The 20,305-nt window shown below is 35.5% G+C and overlaps 1 protein-coding gene across 1 annotated transcript in view; it reads left to right on the top strand.

The window, feature by feature from the left end:
• LOC141441051 (uncharacterized) overlaps positions 1-20,305 on the top strand; it is an 80,813-nt gene that overhangs the window by 5,659 nt on the left and 54,849 nt on the right. Inside the window, exons 3-4 of the mRNA XM_074105677.1 lie at positions 13,163-13,295; positions 18,290-18,439. Of these exons, the coding sequence (XP_073961778.1) occupies positions 13,163-13,295; positions 18,290-18,439 (283 nt within the window). The remainder of the gene's footprint in view (positions 1-13,162; positions 13,296-18,289; positions 18,440-20,305) is intronic.

The raw sequence follows: 20,305 nt of genomic DNA, 5'->3' as shown, positions 1-20,305 counted from the left end.
TTAAAAGGGCGGGAGAGCTTTGAAGATGAGGCGAAGTCGGGGCGACCGCCAACCGCAGTTACTCAAGAAAATGTGCAAGCCGTGGAAAAAAATATCCGTGAGAACGGACAAATTACATACGTAGAGCTTGAGCGTGATCTAGGCATTAAATCAGCAGCACTGCAAACCATAATTCATGGACAACTGTCCCTCCATAAGCGTTGTTCGAGATGGGTGCCGCATAAACTCAACGATTTGCAGAAAGAACGCTGCGTGGATTGGTGTAAATTTATGATAAATAAATTCGATGCTGGCGAGAAGAAAACTGTGTATGATATACTGACAGGTGACGAAACATGGTTGTATAACTACGATCCTGAAACAAAGCGGCAGTCAACGGTATGGTGCTTTGAAGATGAACCGACTCCAACAAAATGTCGCCAAGCACGAAGCACACAGAAACAAATGGTTGCCTCATTTTTCTGCAAGACAGGCCATATTGCGACTGTGGTGCTAGAGGATCAAAGAACTATCAACTCAGAATGGTATTTGACAGTTTGTGCTCCACAGGTGCTGTCAGCTTGGTGTGACAAGCGGCCAAAGTCAGGAACCTAGCACCTGCTCTGGCACCACGACAACGCCGACCTGCATACTTCTGCCAGAACACTCGACTATTGTAGTTCGAAAAATGTCACTATACTACCTCACCCGCCATATTCTCCTGATCTGGCACCCTGTGATTTTTACCTGTTTCCAAAAATTAAAGAAAAATTAAAAGGAAGGTGATTTGAAACCAAAGAAGATGCCCTGGCTGCCTATATTTATGAAATTTCAGAGGTACCCAAGGAAGAATGGTCCCTGACATTTTCCGAGTGGTTTAGCCGGATGAAAAAGTGTATAAGTGCTCACGGTGAATACTTCGAAAAAATAGATAGCAATAATAAATAATAAACCTTGTAGTTTTTGAATATCTAATTTCTTTTGGCATGACCCTCGTAGAACTCTGTCCTTCAACCACAACGAATAAATTTTAATAAAATATTTTTGCATTAAAAGTTATTGTACATTCGCCGAAATACGTGAATTTCCGGGAAATAAACTTGTGTTCAAAAAGACACTAAAAAGATCTATGTGGTACTTTGGCTCATATACGCGTTCAACTTTAAAATCTTTGGTTAAAAATACGTTACCCTAGATACATGGAGGAATTAAAAAAAGTAATAGGTGTACAATCACATTACGATGTAGTATCAGGGTAGCGGCGTTCCGCTTGACGTGCAAGGACCTAAATGGCAGTTTTGCTCACAGATTTAAAAAAACCGCTCCGGGATTTACCGCGTAAAAGTATCAAACGTACGTTTAGCCCTTTACGTTAAAATTGCATCTAGTTCGGCCATTTTACGTCAATGAAAACTCCAAAAATAATTAAATAACAGTGCTTTTTTAATCCACTATCTTAATATATATAGTTTATACATACCTATAACGCACAAAACTCAAAATTGAAAAAATCACTGGCCCATACATAGGACCCATCGATATACTGAGCCGTCTGCCGAAGGTAACGGAAGTAAAAAAAAAACACGGTGTATTTTTGTATTCTCAAAAAAATAACAGCGAAGCTCGGTTCGGTCACTCATATACCTGTCGTGAGTACGTAAGTGCAGCACGCCCTGTGCACAGACTGTAAAGTTTAATCGTTGGTTGTTCCGCTACGTCCCTCATTTCTGTGTTTGTGTATGGACCATTTTAGCGCAGGCGCTGTGGTTGGCGTACGTCCTTTGTTCGAAACAAATCAACATTCAACATTGTATTCTAGTGTGCAGTCTTTCCAGTTTGATTTTTGTATATAATATTACTTGACAAGTGTACGGAATGTTTTTAAATAACTTAATATAGCGCTGTAATTAATTAATAAGGGGTGTCCTGTGTAAAAGTGTTTCTTATAGTGTATTTGTACCATAGACGCGAATGATTAAGATTTAGGCGGTTAGTTCGCATGAAACCCTTGAGTGACTTTTTTTTCGAAGCTGATGTTAAGGATATGGGCCCCGACATGGTATGTTTCAGTGATGAATCTATTGGAGAATAATACTATTGTGCGGTTTTAAGTGATAACTGTGTAAAAATATTCATTTTAGATAGTGCAACAGGTCAGTTTTTGTTTTGTTTACTTGTCACCGGCGTCGGCCATTTCTTGCTTGAAAATACTTACGTTAATGTAATGTAATATAATATAATTTTTACGTTATTTGAGAGATTCTTTAGTGAATAATACTTGATTTATTAACTGAATTAGTTTTGAGAGTTAACTTCATTCATGATTTTCACGAAACATGATGGGCATGATAGCTAACATGGGTTGTAGATTTCATTCATCGCCTTCATGATTTATGGCTACTTGCTGGAAACACAAATCTAGTTAAGCCTAGTTCAGTAGTGTCAAAATGTATGGAACTGTCAAGCTTAAGCCAGGTTTAACTACTAAATCTTGATTTATTTTTCCTGCAAGGCTATCTTAGTGTTACCAGTTCATACTTCATTTTTATGAGTTTAACTATGGTCCATTCAGGATAACATTGGACTCTAGAAGGTCACAGAAGAAGGGGTTCTAAACATTTTTTGTGAAGTCGTAATAATAATAATGATGATGATGATGAATAAAAGAAGTAATAAGACGAAGTCATGATTTTGTTACAAATGACAAAATAACACAATATTAATATGTAATGTTGCTAAATAATATTAATTCGATTTATATTTATACATAGTTTAATAACTGGGTTTCGAGGACTCATCTGCTCTCATTCTCTGTTTAAAAATATTCTACTCGTAGTTACTGCTATGAATGTCAAGCTTTTTTCCATTCCAAATTGCATTGAATTTGGTGCAGTGCTTTAGTTGTGACTTTTCATTTGAACAATAGCAAAGTTAATCTCACTAATATTAATTATAATTGTGAAAGTTTGTAAGTCTGTATGTTTTTTTTGTTACCTACCGCTTTACGTCTTAAGCGCTGAACCAATGTAGGTGAAATTATGTATACAGCTAGTAGAAATCCCGAGGAAGGAATAAACGAATTCTACACGAGCAGAGTCGTGGGCAACAGTTAGTTAATGAATAATTGAAACTAATATTGACTTCTTCAATATATTAATTAGTTTAGACCGTATACTAAAAAGATGCAATTTATTAAATGATTCCCTAAAGCGTGCACTATACAGAGCCTATTTTCCTTCTGTCCATTCCTATATTGAACAGACTGTAGGGACATCTATATGAACAGTGGGGGTAGGAAAACCTTTGTTAGTTATTAAATTGATTCCTTTGCAGTCATAGACTCTTAGTATGTTTTGAAACCAAAGTACTAAGTTAGGGATGCACAATCTTTCACTTTGAATCAATCTTTGGAATGGTAATGGATCGTAAACCTCTGAAACGATCCATAGATCGAATCGCATGCTCTTGAATCAATTTCACAAAAATCGGATTGTACAGTCACGTCTAAAAGTATGTATACACAAAAAAATTTGAAAAATATGTAGCCACACATTTTCATCATAAATATGTATCTATTACTGACACCAAAAAATTGTATTCATTAAACTGTTTCAGTATTATGTAATCACAAAATGCTTCAGAAAGTTGCATACTTAAATAAATTCCATTTAAATGTATCCACCTCGTAGGCAAAAATAAGTATACATGAATGGGTTCCATATACATATAACCACACCAATTTGGCAAATATTTGTATACGCCGTTTGATTCATAAATATGTATCCAGACTGCAACAACAAACCTTGTCTGACTGGCATAGAATCGTAAGTTGTATATTTAACTGATTTGTCAATTCACGAAAACAGTGCGGACTTGTCACTGCATACGTCTATCTCACGATTATTCTATGACGCACTTGACAGTCCTTAGATTGAATTGACTTGTAAATATTGAGTATTTCAGTTTAGGGTCATTCTCAGAAAGGTGCACTAAGCATTTTTTTGTTTTTATTTTAATTATATTGTTAATTGTTAGTGGTAGAGCCGCACTGTAGCCAGTTCTTGGTTTGCAGTACGAATGGGCGGGCTCGACCGGGGTAGTACCACACTCTCACAGAATATCGACGTGAAGCAGGAGCTGGCTAGTCCTGCTACTGTGTTTCGTACGATGAGTGAGAGATCTATAATTAAAATTACAATGATTAAAGATTGCAAATTATAGATGCTTCAGTGGATCTGTCCTTAGTGGATGACCCGAACAACTTGATCGCTTTGGCTTAGTCGATATTAATGACTACTCTGGACGTTTCCATGTATTTGGTGATCTTGATGGTGTATAAAAAATTAAATATATCCATACCAAATTTCATCCAGCTCACTCCAGTCAGTTCATCCCCCATTTTCTCCCCTTAAGGGTTGCTTTTGGAGATAAAAACTAAGTACCCTATGTTCAGCCCCTTGACAGTCGAAACCAGTCGGTTTCGACGTGATACCGGAACAGACAGTTACTTTCAATTTATCACTCCATAGTATAAAACAAAGTCGCTTTTTTTGTCTGTACGCTTAGATCTTTCAAACTACGCAACGGATTTTGATGCGGTTTTCACAAATAAATAGTGTGATTCACGGTGTCTATGTATACCGTAACCGTGTTGTGCCGGAACGGGTCACCAGTATATAATATTATTTTAATGGAGTATGGATTCGTAGTATGTATGTCCCTGCCCGCATGCAGGTTACGAAAGAGACAGACATGTAATCTTAACAAAACAGTAATTCTTCAAAACGAATCAAAATATCAAATCGTGTTTACATATTTATGAATCAAACGGCGTATACAAATATTTGCCAAATTGGTGTGGTTATATGTATATGGAACCCATTCATGTATACTTATTTTTGCCTACGAGGTGGATACATTTAAATGGAATTTATTTAAGTATGCAACTTTCTGAAGCATTTTGTGATTACATAATACTGAAAAAGTTTAATGAATACAATTTTTTGGTGTCAGTAATAGATAAATATTTTTGATACAATGTATGACTACATATTTATGCAACCTTGTTTTTGTGTACATATTTTTAGACGTGACTGTATCAGAAATCAGTTCAAAATTTATATTTATTTCGATACATAACACATTTTAAACATTAAATCTGCCCACACATTGGATTTAAATATATAATCTTTGGAAGCTATCGGTATAATCACAATAAACTATCCGCCTGCATCATGTTTCTGTTTTTTGTGTGTACATCTATTTACTTCTCTTGGGAACATAAACAATGCAAACTAGTAATGTGAATTTGTTGTGACATCCACTTATAATCCATCTGTTATCAATAAGAATTGGAGATAGGTAAATAAATATTCAAAACTTGTAACAAATTAATACATTGTCTCTGAATAGGAATGGTTCACCTTACTCATGAATCAATCGGTTGTAGATCAAATTGAAATGAATTGATTAAACAAATCGCTATATCATATCAAATTGAATCGATCTTCATAAAAATCGAATCGCAACATGCATCTCTATACTAAGCAGACAAGTGCATATCAAATTGTACTTAAGTACTTGACATGATAACAAGGGTCAAAATAGTATACACCTCTAACATATATCTAGTTTCATATCAATACAAAACCTTTTTAATAAACAACTTCGTAAATGTTTCAATCACGTATTGTTCTATTTAATTGTCAGTGATTTTCAGTGCCAAGGTGTATTTTAGTTGTAGGGTTGCTATGGTCACCTGATTATGTTTAGCAGGTTGACAGGTGGACGCAGTATGTCCTACTCAATTAGTAAAGCAGATTAGCAAAGGAAAATAGATCTTAGGGTGATGAAACTTTTTTTACTCTGACTGTACTTGCGGGAACTTGGCACTTTCCTAGAATTAAAAGAAGGCTACATTAAGTAAATCTGGTTCCTAAAGATATTGCAGTTTTTTTGTTAAGACCTAGTTAATTACTTCTGCACTCAAATATACAGCACTCCACTACATCTCCACAGATTAACTCACATATTTAATTATTTGTTTATCACCAATAAAAATACTTAACAAATCTCAAAATCACACCTAACCTACTTCATGTTGATGGACAGTACACTTATAGGCGTCCAAATGAAAGGCTTAACAAAATTTAATTGAAAGCAGTGTACGTCTTTGTGCTATTTCCAGTTATATCAAATTTGTCAAAATGAATCTAACATATAGTCGAATTTTTTAAGGCTTATAAAGTTCTGCTTCTCTTTCTTTTGCGACAGCGACATCCATTCCGCACAGCAAAAAGTATCACTAGAAAATCTCCAAAAAATATATAAGTATATAATATATTATTTTAAAATGAGAACTACTCCATGAATTTGTTCCAGAACCACCGATTATGGGCGAAATGGTTGGCCAAACAATAAATTATTGATTTTAAAATGTAAACTGCTCATTTTTACGTACTTTAAGTGAAATACTGACTTGTACTTACCTAAAGAAGGATATTCCTTCCAAAACCTTAGTGTTACGGTGGTTGCTTTCGCAATTTTTAAACGCACATTGAGGCATTTTATCACGTCCTCACGTTGGCTGTGGTTGGCGCGTACTGTCAGTAAATTTGTGCTCTTATATCTCTGGCCGTTTTCAGAGCTTTCAGGTTGAATCTAATACTAATCGTTGATCGGAGTAGCTGTGTTTGTAACCATTCACTTAAACGCTCGTGGCACTACCTATATTAAAAAACCGGCCAAGAGCGTGTCGGACACGCCCAAAATAGGGTTCCGTAGCCATTAGGAAAAAAATAAGTATAATTTTACTATGGATTTCGTATTTTGTATGGAATATTCCAAGTAGGTATATTTTATACCTAAGGCAGCTATTTAGTCTTAAACTGAGTACTAATAATTCTCAAGCAAACTTAGCCGTTAGTTTTCCTTGAAAATTTGATATACATCCTACCATCCAGAATTTGTTCAAAATTTTCCACCCACCGGTTTAGAATTTAGAAGGGGGGGGACGCTCGATTTTAATGAAAATTTGTACTTTAAGTTGAATATTTCGCAAACAAATCACTGAATCGAAAAATCGTCTTAGCAACACCCCCTAATGATTTTAATTTAAAAGATCCCACATTATAGGGTTGGATGAGAGAAAAAAAACCCCTACTTTACCTGTATGGGTGGTCCCCAAAAAAAATTGTTTTTTTTAAATTATTCATTTTAAGTACCATTTTGTCGGGATAATTTTCATATATATATCCGTACAAAATTACAGCTTTCTAGCATTGACAGTCCCAGAGCAAAGCCGCGGACGGACAGACGAACAGACAGACATGGCGAAACTATAAGGGTTCCGTTTTTGCCATTTTGGCTACGGAACCCTAAAAACTGTATTCATGTGCAGTACCTAGCTAGTTAATTTTGGCGAGAATAAAATCTGTTTTATTTTTTATATTAATTGATACTACAGAAAAATTGACATTATTTTCCATAAGCTTATTCCTGTCGAAAAAAAAAAAATCAGCCACTTTTAAAAATTTCATCCATCGGTTCCATCGCCCATCATAATATAAATTGGATTTAATTAAGTAAGTAAATAAAGTGACCTTGGTGCGCGCGCGTTTTTCGTTTTCTACATATATCTCGCTCGCGGCACTGTAGGTATCTGTGTCGAGTTGACAAAAATGTCGTATCCATTATTGGTTCTAGAACTGTTTTAATTTGTACTCCAAAAGTCGCCAGATAAACCGTTTTTATCGTAAAACTTTTTTTTGGTCGCTAAGATTTAAGCAAAAGTCGTCACTTCTAGGGACAAAGTCACTAAACTGGCAACATTGATATAGTGGGGTACTTATGGCCACTTAACCCTTTAGTGGGTAACGGCAAGATATTTGCTGTCATACGACTCAGATATTTTATTTTTTTCTCAATGAACGTGTTGTTAGTTAATATAACTTTCGGTTCGCATAAGAGAACATACTCTTACCAATTTACGAAAAAAAGAATAGCAGATAAACGTTATTCCAACCCATGTTAAATGATGATTCTTAGGCCTGAACTTAGATTTTTAACTGTTCCTTACAATTGAACAAAAATGTTTGTAAATAAAATTTTGTTTGCTGGATTTATCCGATAGTCACAATTCTCTACTTTCAGAGACAAGATTGGCGATATAAAGTTTAAAGAAAAAAAATCTGGTATTTGATAATTTTAAAAAATGAAGACTGCAATATATTTGCCACTATCCGTTAAGTGGTCTACCACCCTAAAGATGACAATCGTTTGCATGTCATAAAACAATAAGGCCAATAGACGTGTCTGTCAACTTGAAAGTTCGACTTTAGCGACATATTCATTTGATAGGAACTTGTTTAGAAATTGATAGACCACTTATTTGGATGATGGTACCATAAAATACTATTTTCTGCGCTGCAGTTTGCAAAATCAGGCTTTCATTTTTATTAACAAAGTGGTATTGCATTTAAAATGAAAGGAATAAAACCTTTTCGAAACCGCGTGTGACCATGATAAGTATCAGTATTGTGTTTTAATTCACTCTTACTTTTGACTTTATGAATGTCAGTAGGTTTCAACGGATGTCTTCATAGCTTACTTTCAATACCTAGAATTGACATTTGACTATTTTAAATGCTATTACGGTCTAGTGTTTTCTAATGGTGCTATTTTTACCCGGCTGCCGCCAAATAGGAGAGCTTTGTTTATCGGATCTAAGTGAATGTTCGTATGTTAGAGTTTCTTTCACACGCTTTGCAGCCCGGTAACTGGAAGGTTACTTGTCATGAAGAAGGCATATGGTGTAATGTTTCAGTCAAAATAACAATACCAATGGTGCAAGGGGGCGAGGGATTGGCGGGGTGTAGAAAACGAGTTTTCAGCAATCGGCGATTGATATTAATTAATCAAGTCATCAATTAACACAAAAACTTAGCTCTCATTGATTCTGTTTATTACGTAAATTGAAAACTGTTTAGTGAATTTGCTAAAAGTATAATCAATCTTATTATCTGTGACACTTAGATCCGATAAACAAAGCTCTCCTATTTGGCGGCAGCCGGGTAAAAATAGCACCATTAGAAAACACTAGACCGTAATAGCATTTAAAATAGTCAAATGTCAATTCTAGGTATTGAAAGTAAGCTATGAAGACATCCGTTGAAACCTACTGACATTCATAAAGTCAAAAGTAAGAGTGAATTAAAACACAATACTGATACTTATCATGGTCACACGCGGTTTCGAAAAGGTTTTATTCCTTTCATTTTAAATGCAACACCACTTTGTTAATAAAAATGAAAGCCTGATTTTGCAAACTGCAGCGCAGAAAATAGTATTTTATGGTACCATCATCCAAATAAGTGGTCTATCAATTTCTAAACAAGTTCCTATCAAATGAATATGTCGCTAAAGTCGAACTTTCAAGTTGACAGACACGTCTATTGGCCTTATTGTTTTATGACATGCAAACGATTGTCATCTTTAGGGTGGTAGACCACATATTTGGCTGATGGTACCAGGCAATTATTAATTTTATTAATTACAGTAAAGTTCCCAAGTACCATTCAATCCCTTACTTCATGGCCTCTGCAGTAATGCACTATTACCGCACAAGTGCGGTAAGTATAATCCATACAACTTTACTGCACACTTGTGGATGCGTGCAGGAATCACTAATTTTCTATGGATATGTTGACCCACGTCAAGAGGCACTTTCCGAGCACGTGCATTGTAATAGTTATTTATGATACAAGTGCGGAAAGTAGGCAATTCCCAACGAGTGGCGGAGAACTTGAAACACGAGCGAAGCGAGTGTTTTGTGCCGGCACGAGTTGGGAATTTCCTACTTTTGACACGTATATCATACAACGTTTTACAATGCATTAAGCGAGGAAAAAAATCGAGGCAGTGACTACATCATTTATTTGCCATACTCCTTTTACTACAGTAGCAGACAGTAGATATACATACCGATATGCACGCCAAACCAAAATCGTTAACGTATACACTTTATTAAACCAACTTTCATAACAATCATTGACTCAGAAGATTAGAACAGCTACATCTACTAATGATAGGTAAAGGAGACTTTGTTTTAGTATCGTGATTTTTTATGATTAATTATTAGCCCTTTTTGCTTGACATTTTCCACACTTATATTGGCTAGTCCTTATCTCCTGCACGCTCCTATAATGATAAATATCAGTGCAACCCGTGAATAAATCCGTGTAATAGTTAATTATCATCAAGTATATGTATTATGTATCTAATCTACCAGCTGTTACAAAAAGTTACCGTAAATCTGAGATTTTTTAGCTTTGGAACTGTAAATTAATCAAAATTGATTCACTAATTCTAATAGATAAAAGCAAATAAATAAGAATAAGACATACCGGTAGATGTTATAATATCCATGTGTGTAGAAGTAGATTATTCTATCAGTTTAAGATGTTTATTAACTTAGTTATGTATATTATAGTTCACGTATTTTGTTCAGCATTGAGTTTGTCACTGACAATATGTGCTTCGTGAAGGACGTAAGGCGGCGTAAAGTCAGATATAAATTCATCATTTAAACTCTTCATTTTAATTTACTCATCAAAAATTAATTCACCGGACTGAACTTATGGACATTACTTTGGTGGGGTTTCATGACAGGCGCGAACGGGTAACCATGATTGGTTCGTGCTACGTCGTGCGCGCGCACTGAAAGCTCATTGGCTAACTTTCGAGTGCGCGCGCTTGACGTCGCACGGTCCGAATTGGACTCAAGAATTTATTTCCTATTTTTTATTTTTCGCTGACCATAAACTATGCACTTCACCTTCTGATATGTAAAGAATAATGTCAACTTTTACGGACATTTTTGAGAAAAATTGTAAACAAGGTTTTATTCACTGAGATTCACGGTTGACCTTGTATCAGTCAGTATGGCTGAGCGCTGCGGGCTCTCTGCCCTCTATTCTATCTCAGTAACGGTTTGACGTACGAATTTTTTTTATCACAATATTTGTTCCAATTTTTATGCTCTACAATTTTGTAATAAATTTTAACATCTCTGGAGCTATAGAAACCGAGATAATCGCGAAAAACTGACTTTTTTGACATTCGACCTTGAATGACTTGCGACGCGGACACGAGATTAAGTGATTAAGTGTGAATTTTGAGACAACATTTAGTACACCAAATTGAGGCTGTATACGAGTTCCCAGCTTATTATCTCCCATTCCGAAGTGAATCTCCTTCTTTGACTGTATTAATTACTATTGCATCCAACAACAAAGATTATATCTGACTTTATCATTTTTACCACAAGGTTTTGTATCTATTTAAAAACAATAAGAATAGCGTCATGGACAACTTTTTGAGAAGAGAAATAGTCAAATACATTTACTATTATACCTGCTTTCACATGAAAAAAATATCTCCCCGGGCATCTTTCCCCTGGCGCATAATTTGCCAAAATATTCAGCGGAGTTATGATTACTAGCTTCAATAAACCATTAAACTCAGAAGTAGGTAGACCAATTACGAAGTAGACAAATGTCGCTGACACCAAACGTCACACTAATAATAATATTAGACTCTGTGCTTCGAGAAATGGAGCCCTGAGCAAAGAATCGGTGTGCCCGATGCTAGTCTCCTTTAAACCGAAGAAAAAACTGAGGAGGTTCTCAAGTCAACGTTTTTTTTTTCATGTACAAGATCACGCATTTACAAGTAGTCTGATTTTGATAATTCTTTTTTTATTGGAAAGGGTATATGGGTATATGGTTCCATCCATATAAATTTGGAAACAAAATTCCAACCCTAAGGGTAGAAAAACATGGGATGATTGATTGTTCACTCACTGATTGTAATATATGATCAATGACCACGCGTAACCTTTTACAGAGTAGTCTGATTTGGATAATTATTTTTTATTGGATAGATAGGGTTTCTGCTCGAGCTTTCTTAAACTCGAGAAAACTCGTGAAATTTGACTTCACTTGAGACGAAAAAAAAATTACCGATACAATTTAATTTAAATGCGCCAGATGCAGTTTTTCGCTATTCATGCCTTTTGGGGACTGAATAATTAAAGTAAAATATTACTTAAAATTACCTAGAGAGTTCAGTATACTCGCCCACGCAAAAGATACCACCTTTTGTACTTCCTTGTTAAGAACTCTCGTGAACATATAATAATAATCTGTTCAGTTTATTTTTAAGCTTTGATTATTGCGTAAGATTTTAATTTTTGTTCCTTGCCTTATCTCCTCAGGCCCGACATAAAATTTATGTTTTCACAATTTGAACCCAAAATCAATCGTGTGAAGTTCAAGATTAGATTTTTAGTTTTATTCAAATTATTAAATAATATATGTGTAGAAAAACTTCTTCGTTTGTGGCTGTTAACACCTGATTGCCTTTAAGATTTTACTTTATGCACTTGAGCATAAAAAGTCAATTTATGTCGCCTCGTTGCATGCAACATAAAAACGGCTAAGGATCACTTTGTCCACAGTCACTTTTCGTCACCTTCTTAAATCGTCCTCATTCTCATATGGTCTACTGTTCTGATTCGCCAACAATCCTATATCGTCACTTTCCTATCTTGTCCGTTTTCTTACGTAGGCCACAGTACCAACTCATCAACATACTTATTTCGACTACACTGCCCTCCTAAGCCAAAAAACGCTATCTCAAAAAAAAACACTTAGTATTAATACTGCTATCGTTCATTGAGACACGTTTGGTAAATGTAGACGAGTTGGCATGGCACTGCTGACCAAGTAGTACTGCGGTCGATAATAGAAAGTGAATGAGCTGCACTGGTCGAAATAGAAATGTAGATAAAATGGAATATTGACGATATCAGAAAGTGGACGAGTTAGGAAGGTGACGATTTAGGAATTGTAGGCTGACGTCATGTCATTGTAGACGATTTAAGGTGACGAAATGGGACTGTGGACGAAGTTATCCTGTTCCGTAAAAACGAACTTTACGAGCAATAGAAGTGAACATTTTATTAGTTCCTACTGGTTCATGAGAAACACATTCTTTCGCACATCTCAGGTGCAGCCTTACATCGTCCAATATAAGCTGAACTCTATTGGGCATGCTTAACCATAGGCTTATTAACCTCACACACTTATGGTAGGTATTATAATAGACATTTTTTGTATTCTAGATTGCACCCGCTGCAAAAAAATTGTGGGACAAAGGGCCAGGGGCTGGCGGAGATAGTAAGGGCCCACCTCATCTTCCTCCACTCCAACTAAATCCGGAACAGATGTGGCGCGATCCAACATGGTCTGCTCAAGGTGAGTGTGTTAAACCGACTTGCCAGTAGTGATTTGCTACTGTCAAGGGGAAAACTATCTATGGGAAATAATAAGTGCAGCGACTTAGGTTTTATTACCCTTTTTCAGAGACATATTAAATAAAATAGAAATGGGCTTGGATAGTTGACTTAAACATTCATGTAGGAATATGGCTGGTACTCCATCCGGACCAACACTTTTGTTCACATTTAACTTTCTGAGATAAGAACAGACCTCATCACAAGTTATTTCCATTTGACCAATACTTGCCAAAGGGGAATCATGGTTAATACCAGCAGGCATGCTACAAGCAGTATCAGACGGTGGCTCAAACACAGAGTGAAACTATTAATTAAAAAGGTTACATATTGCAGTACCATCAGATGCTGTCTCACCATCCAAATACATGGAGTCAGGCAAGGCAGAGGTATTTTTCTTAGATTTTATGAAACACCAGAAATATTTACAGTTTTCTTTGATTTTTGATTCAGCAAAGGTTAAATATTTACGATAACACGCATCCTGAACTCGTTTTTGTATTTCTCTAAGGGTTACAAAAGTGTCATAATCATGAAGGTGACCATAAATTTTCCATTTTTTATGAAATTTTAATTTTTCATTTACTATCTTAATCAAAGCTCTGGAGAACCAAACGGGATACCTTTCATTACCATAAATATCTTTGACGGGGATATGATCAGAGATTACTTTATTTATAACTAGCTTTTACCCGCGGCTTCGCACGCGTAAACTATTCGGTCTGGTAGTTGCAATTGAAATTTTCGGGATTTTACAAAATTCCCCTGGAAATTTCCAAAATTTATATCGTGGTCTTCATTGAGGTTGTGTTGTGAATAACTGTACAAAATTCAAGACTCTAAACCTAGTGCTAAAATTTCAAAATTTTTCCCTATCCAAATTCAAAGTCAAATCATTTATTCAGTAAATAGGCGGCAATGGGCACTTTTACACGTCAGTTTTTAAAATACCAGCGCTTTCGGAAAGACCATCATTGCCAAGAAGAATGCGCCGCAAGAAGCTTGGCAGAAAGTCATTTTTTCCAAAATAAAATAATTACAAATAAAATACTTAAAAACTACAGTAAGTATACAATTAAAGAAAAAAATACAAAATAATAATAATAATAATACACGGATGTATGGGGTCCCTTAGTTACAAAACTATCCCGTGGAAATATCGGGTTAAAAAGTAGCGTATGTGTTATTCCAGACGTCCGGCTACCTACATACCAAATTTCATGCCTATAAGCCCAGCGGTTGTTATTTCGAGATTTTATCCCTATCCCGTGGGAATATCGGAATAAAAAGTAGCCTATGTGTTATTCCAAAGGTCCAGCTACCTACATACTAAATTTCATGGCTCAAAGCACAGCGGTTGTTATTTCAAGATTTTATCCCTAGGTATCCCGTGGGAATCTCGGGTCAAAAAGTCGTCTATGTTTTATTCCAGACGTCCAACTACCTACATACCAAATTTCATGACTCTAAGCCTAGCGGTTGTTATTTCAAGATTGTATCCCTATCCCGTGGGAATATCGGGATAAAAAGTATTCTATGTTTTAATCCAGGTTATAAACTAACTTTCCGCCAAATTTCATCAAAATCCGTCCAGCCGTTTAAGCGTGAAAAAGTAACAAACATACACACTCACTCACTCACTCACAAACTTTCACATTTATAATATTAGTAGGATATCATAGAAAACGCTTACGGCAGTTTCGATGTCACTACAATTGATACAAGCCTCCCAATCGACATTTGCCAGTGCATTGTTGACTGCTGCATAATCAGCGGCTTTAAAAAGACGAACCGTGGCCTTTGGCTGTCGCAAAGAAAGAGACCCGGCATTTAAGATGGTAATATCGATAGACGGATGGTGTTTGTCTTCATTGACCAAAGGTAATGACGATCTGTTGACTGAGCACTGCAAATTAGCAATGACAAGATCTAATATTCTACCATTGGCATTACGAATTAGGTTAAACTGTTTTAAATCATTAAAGGCTAAAAACGCCAGTAAGGGTTCTATACTGGGGGTCAAAGTACAAACATCCTGTAACTCGGCATGGCTATTATCTTGCGAGTTAATCCATTGAGCTGATCCAAGATTGAAGTCACCAACTACAAAAAAATAATCATTAGAGCTGTCTAAAATAACTTTAGATACAAATTCATATAATTCCAACTGCGCGTCTTTTAACAAAGGACAAGGCGGAAAATAGCAACAAAAGATACGACATCGGGTATGAGTAGAACCGCTTTGGATAGCTAGTGATACTGACAATAAATCGGCAGTCGCATTTAGAGAAGGCAACCTGGTAGCTTCAATCACCTGAAGCCCGCATTGGACCGCTATTAACACCCCACGACCTTTTGTGTCTCCCCTATTAGGATAATCCCGATCACACCTGTAGACAGTGTAACGGGAGTCAAATAGTTCAGAATCCAAAATACCAGGCAGGAGCCAGGTTTCACTCAAACATATCAAGTCATAACAAGAATTAAGAACGTACGTGTTACTATAAAAGGTATTTGTTTTTGTACGAAGACCACGCACATTTTGATAATACATAAATAGACAGTTTACTACAACTTTTATGGGGATTCATTTTTTATTGAAAAAAATATATATACTTCTTAATTGATATAATAAAAATTGACTCCTTGTGCGATTATTTAAATAATAAATATGTGAGTATTGTTCCACATTTCCAAACCCCTGGGTTTTTCAAAATACGAAAAAAAATATATATTAAACAGTGAATTCTCTATTGAACCAATAATCATAATTCAAGTTATAGCCTCGAGACATATTACCATAAGCTTCGTTTTGCAGGAAAAATAAGCAATCTCGTATTTTAGAAGATAAAAATAAAATATCAAATAATTATCGAAGCTTTTATAAAACATCATTAAAATCGCAAACTTAAAGGTAAATATTCAAACGACAACTCGGTAACTCGGTCGTTAGCAACGGCTAATAATGCCTAGGAACCAAAAAAAACCCTGAAAAAAAATACGTTTCTTGTATGACGACCCCCTTTTATTTGTAACTTTATTTTATTTTTAGTATTTGTTGTTATAGCGGCCACAGTAATACATAATCTGTGAACATTTCAGGTGTCTAACTTTTACGGCTTCAGAGATAGAGCCCTGTGACAGACGGACAGACAGACAGACAGACAGACAAAGACAGACGGACAGCGGAGTCTCAGTAATAGGGTCCCGTTGGCACCCTTTGGGTACGGAACCCTAAAAAAGAAGCTTCGTCGACTTTCATGTGGGTCTCTTTTGACTTAAAACACCACGACCAAGATTATAAAATGACATCAGGCAATCATCATTGTTATTGTCATTGTAACTAACATTGTACCTACACCCCCAGACAGTTATCATGACAGTTAAACTAGATGAAAGCTTATATTTTTTTTAGGTTTTTTGAGACTGCGACATTTTGCCTTTCCGGTGTTTGAAGGAAATGTACATATCAATATTTAGTCATTTCGGGAATTGGAAGTTTTTGGTCAAAGTCATTATGACTCGTTCATTTTAATAATGCGTCAATTTGATATTTGGCATTATAGGATCATGGCCACTTGAAATTTAGTCCAATTAGTTAATAAAGCATTATGCAATTTTGTTTTAATGAACCCTAACCGACCTATAGTCGTCAACCTGATCTACAAACTGTACAGGATGGAAAAAATCTTAGCCCGAACAATAATCCGATCGATTCGTATAATAAAATAGAGACTGTTTAATTTTAAACTAGCTTATGCCCGCGACTCCGTCCGCGTGGAATAGTTATTTTGGGAAGTATTTTTTTTAGGATACTTACTTATTCTGCAAATTAAAGACTAATAAATTATTTTAATACATTTTTATAAACAGCATTTTTTGTTTTTCCATGCTTTGCTAAAATATAAATATTTTGCGGGTTTGCTACTTGTGAGCACGCCACATAGAGTTGTCCATGGGAAAAACAGTGTTTTTCTAAATGTACACCTACAACTTGTAAGTGTCTGGCCTTGAGCTTTGGTAACTGTCATTGCAAATGCTGCTTTCAAGGGAAACTGCACTCTTTTAAACTTGAATGGCAAATCGGTTGGTATTATTAGAATACGGGTAATCAAAACATTTTCTCCTTTTGCCATTTCGGTCATAATTATAGCTTTTATAATATAATATTAATCATTAACAGGACTGGAACACCAACTTTCAGCCTCAACTTATGGGAAGGTACCCCGGATACCTATATGACGATACCGGATATTGAGAGGGTGCGAAGTACTAGGTGGGGTAATGAAATCTATCGCAGCGCTCATGGTGGCCAAAAGTAGAATAATAGTTCTGGCTCTGTCATCTGTCATACTCACATGAATCTGTCATTAACAAAGCAATTTGTATAGACTTTGTGTTATGATGCGAGCTTGAATTATTGAACACTGTCCCTGTTTTGTTCTTAATTCCTCTACATCTCGGACTTGTCCAGCAACAATTTTCCTTATGAAATGGTTTGTGGTTGAAATTTTATATTGAGTGATACTCATAAAACCGGTTTTCAAAATAATACTCATTTTGATCTGGAAACAATATTTCATTTATTACTAGCGATATAAGAACAATTATATAATTTTACTATTATTCAAAGAAACTAATAAGATAGCTTTATCTTTTCGTTTTACAGTAAAAGTACAACTAAAAATTAAGTAAACTTGAATAAATTTTACTTACCTACCTCATTTAATTTTAATGACCAAAAATGAATTCACAACCTTTTGTCCACCCAAATCACGGTATCCCAGTAATTTTGTATTATAAATTGATACGTTATAATCTTTAATGTTCTAAAATGGTTTTTTTTTTATAAACCGCACTCGTGTTTTAAGGACCCCTATTACGTAACAGTTGCATAAACTACTATAATGAAACTTTGGAATCATGTTTATGATTGGTCTTGTTTACTGTTTTCAGCTATCGAACACAATGTCGGAGTACCCATGATGGGAGCTCGTCGTGGAGTTGCTTTCCCTGGTGGAGATGCTGGTAGCATTCTGTCACCACGCGATACAGCTGGTCTGGGTGTTAAGATGGTGGAGTATGTTTTGGGAGGATCTCCGACAGGTAATTTAACTTTGTTTATAAGATAAATTAAGACTATCTTATAACGAGTAAGCACAGTTCGTAATTCGACAACGCAGAGCATTCATGCGCTTAGCTATATATACGCATAATCTTAATAGCGGCACTGAATATGCGTGGCGTGTATACATAGTTGTAAACCAGCGGCTTGTAATTGTAAGCCTGTAGTGACCGAAACCAGCGTCTAGAAACTAATAACCAGCCGCTTGAAACCCGGATGATACCCGACTTGAGCATCGAAGAAAAAAAAACTAACTCAGTTTGGGAATCGATCCGGTCATTTTGAAAAATAAAACATACATTATTTCTATTTCGATATCGGTAGTGCAGGTCTTAAGCAATAAATGTTACTATAAAATGCGATATCTAGACAAAATGCATTGTATTTGTGTCGTGTGTCGTATGAACGTCTTGGGTAAAATGGCTAAGCTTGAAATTCGCGTATACAGCTTCATTTTGGTTTCCTAAATGTTATAATGTTTTTAACTTTCATGATTTACACTCTTAGTCATAATACCACAAACAGGTGGGACTTGGGAACACTCAAATACTCCGAAATATTTTATTTCGAATTTGCTAATTCCGATTTTCAAAACTCCGATTTTCAGAATTTCTAAGACATAATTACGATTTCTTAAAAACACGAAGTTTATTTTTCCGAATTTCAAAATAATATGTGAGTGGACGGCGACAGTATCGTACGCCAACGGCTCGTTTAGTAGTGTGCGTTTCAGCTACGTTGTCAACTCGCCGACAATTCGATGCTAAGCGACGTTGCCAGATTTCGTTTGATTCGTCTGATCAAAATCACATAATTACCATTTTGAAGCGGGTTTCTCCTTTTTTTATAAATATTTTTGCTGGCCATAGGTACAAAGTCCGTCAGTCAAAAGACTAAAGAGCAACGAACAAATGCATTGGCAATTCTTTGGATTTCCGACAGAAATTAGGAAGAAAATCATATAACATGAACGTTTTAACAAATAAGTGTGGAAAATTGAATTAACGGATTATAAATTAGTAGTGATAAAATCAGGCAAAGGCTGCATGGCTTGTGGCTTTAGCTTTTCCATAAAATAAAAATAAAAAACATCTCACTTCTCTTCTCAATTGTCAAATGTCAAATTAGTCAAGTCATAATTTTTTGTTCGTTTGTTGTCATGACATTGTAACTAATGGAGTATTTTTTTCCTAAATTAAATTATCGTAATTTGTCCTCGAAATTGGCGGGATTATCATAATCTATAATGTGAATGCAGTTATATTTTCAAGTATTGAACTGAATTATAATTCACATTGGAAACTATGAAGCCACGAATTTTGCGAAAAAAATACATAAAGCATCAATACTCTGGTCTCGAAAAAGACGCATTACTTATAAGGAAATTTAAAAGTAAGTACAGTAGAAGCTGAGTACAACATACAACTTCCACCACCCCCGTGGGTACCGTAGGAATCGGCTGAGGGATAATATCAGAAGATGGACAGCAGCGTTTTCCAAGCCAACCCCACATCATATACCTACTGCGCTCGCCAACCCGCTTATCAAGCGTGGCGAGTATTGGCAACACGGGAAAATCTGGGGGAGGCCTAAAGTCCACCGGTGAACGTCCTGAGGCTAATATGAAGATGATGACGGTGATGATAATATTGAAAACCATATCCATACTTCCATACTTTAAAACTAAAATGATTTAAAATTAAAATTAAAAATAATTATATTTTTTTTATTAATTTTTTAAGTATAATTTCAATTTCAGGAATAATTATTAGAACCTTTTTTTATATATAAAGGTTTTAAGTTAAATATAAACTAATAATCTTCAAAATTATTTATAAAGAGAAATT

The sequence above is a fragment of the Choristoneura fumiferana genome, chromosome Z (genome assembly GCF_025370935.1).
Source record: "Choristoneura fumiferana chromosome Z, NRCan_CFum_1, whole genome shotgun sequence".
In the NCBI taxonomy this organism is placed as follows: domain Eukaryota; kingdom Metazoa; phylum Arthropoda; class Insecta; order Lepidoptera; family Tortricidae; genus Choristoneura; species Choristoneura fumiferana.
The sequence above is the reverse complement of the archived record's forward strand: the minus strand, read 5'-3'. Positions and strand labels throughout refer to the sequence as shown.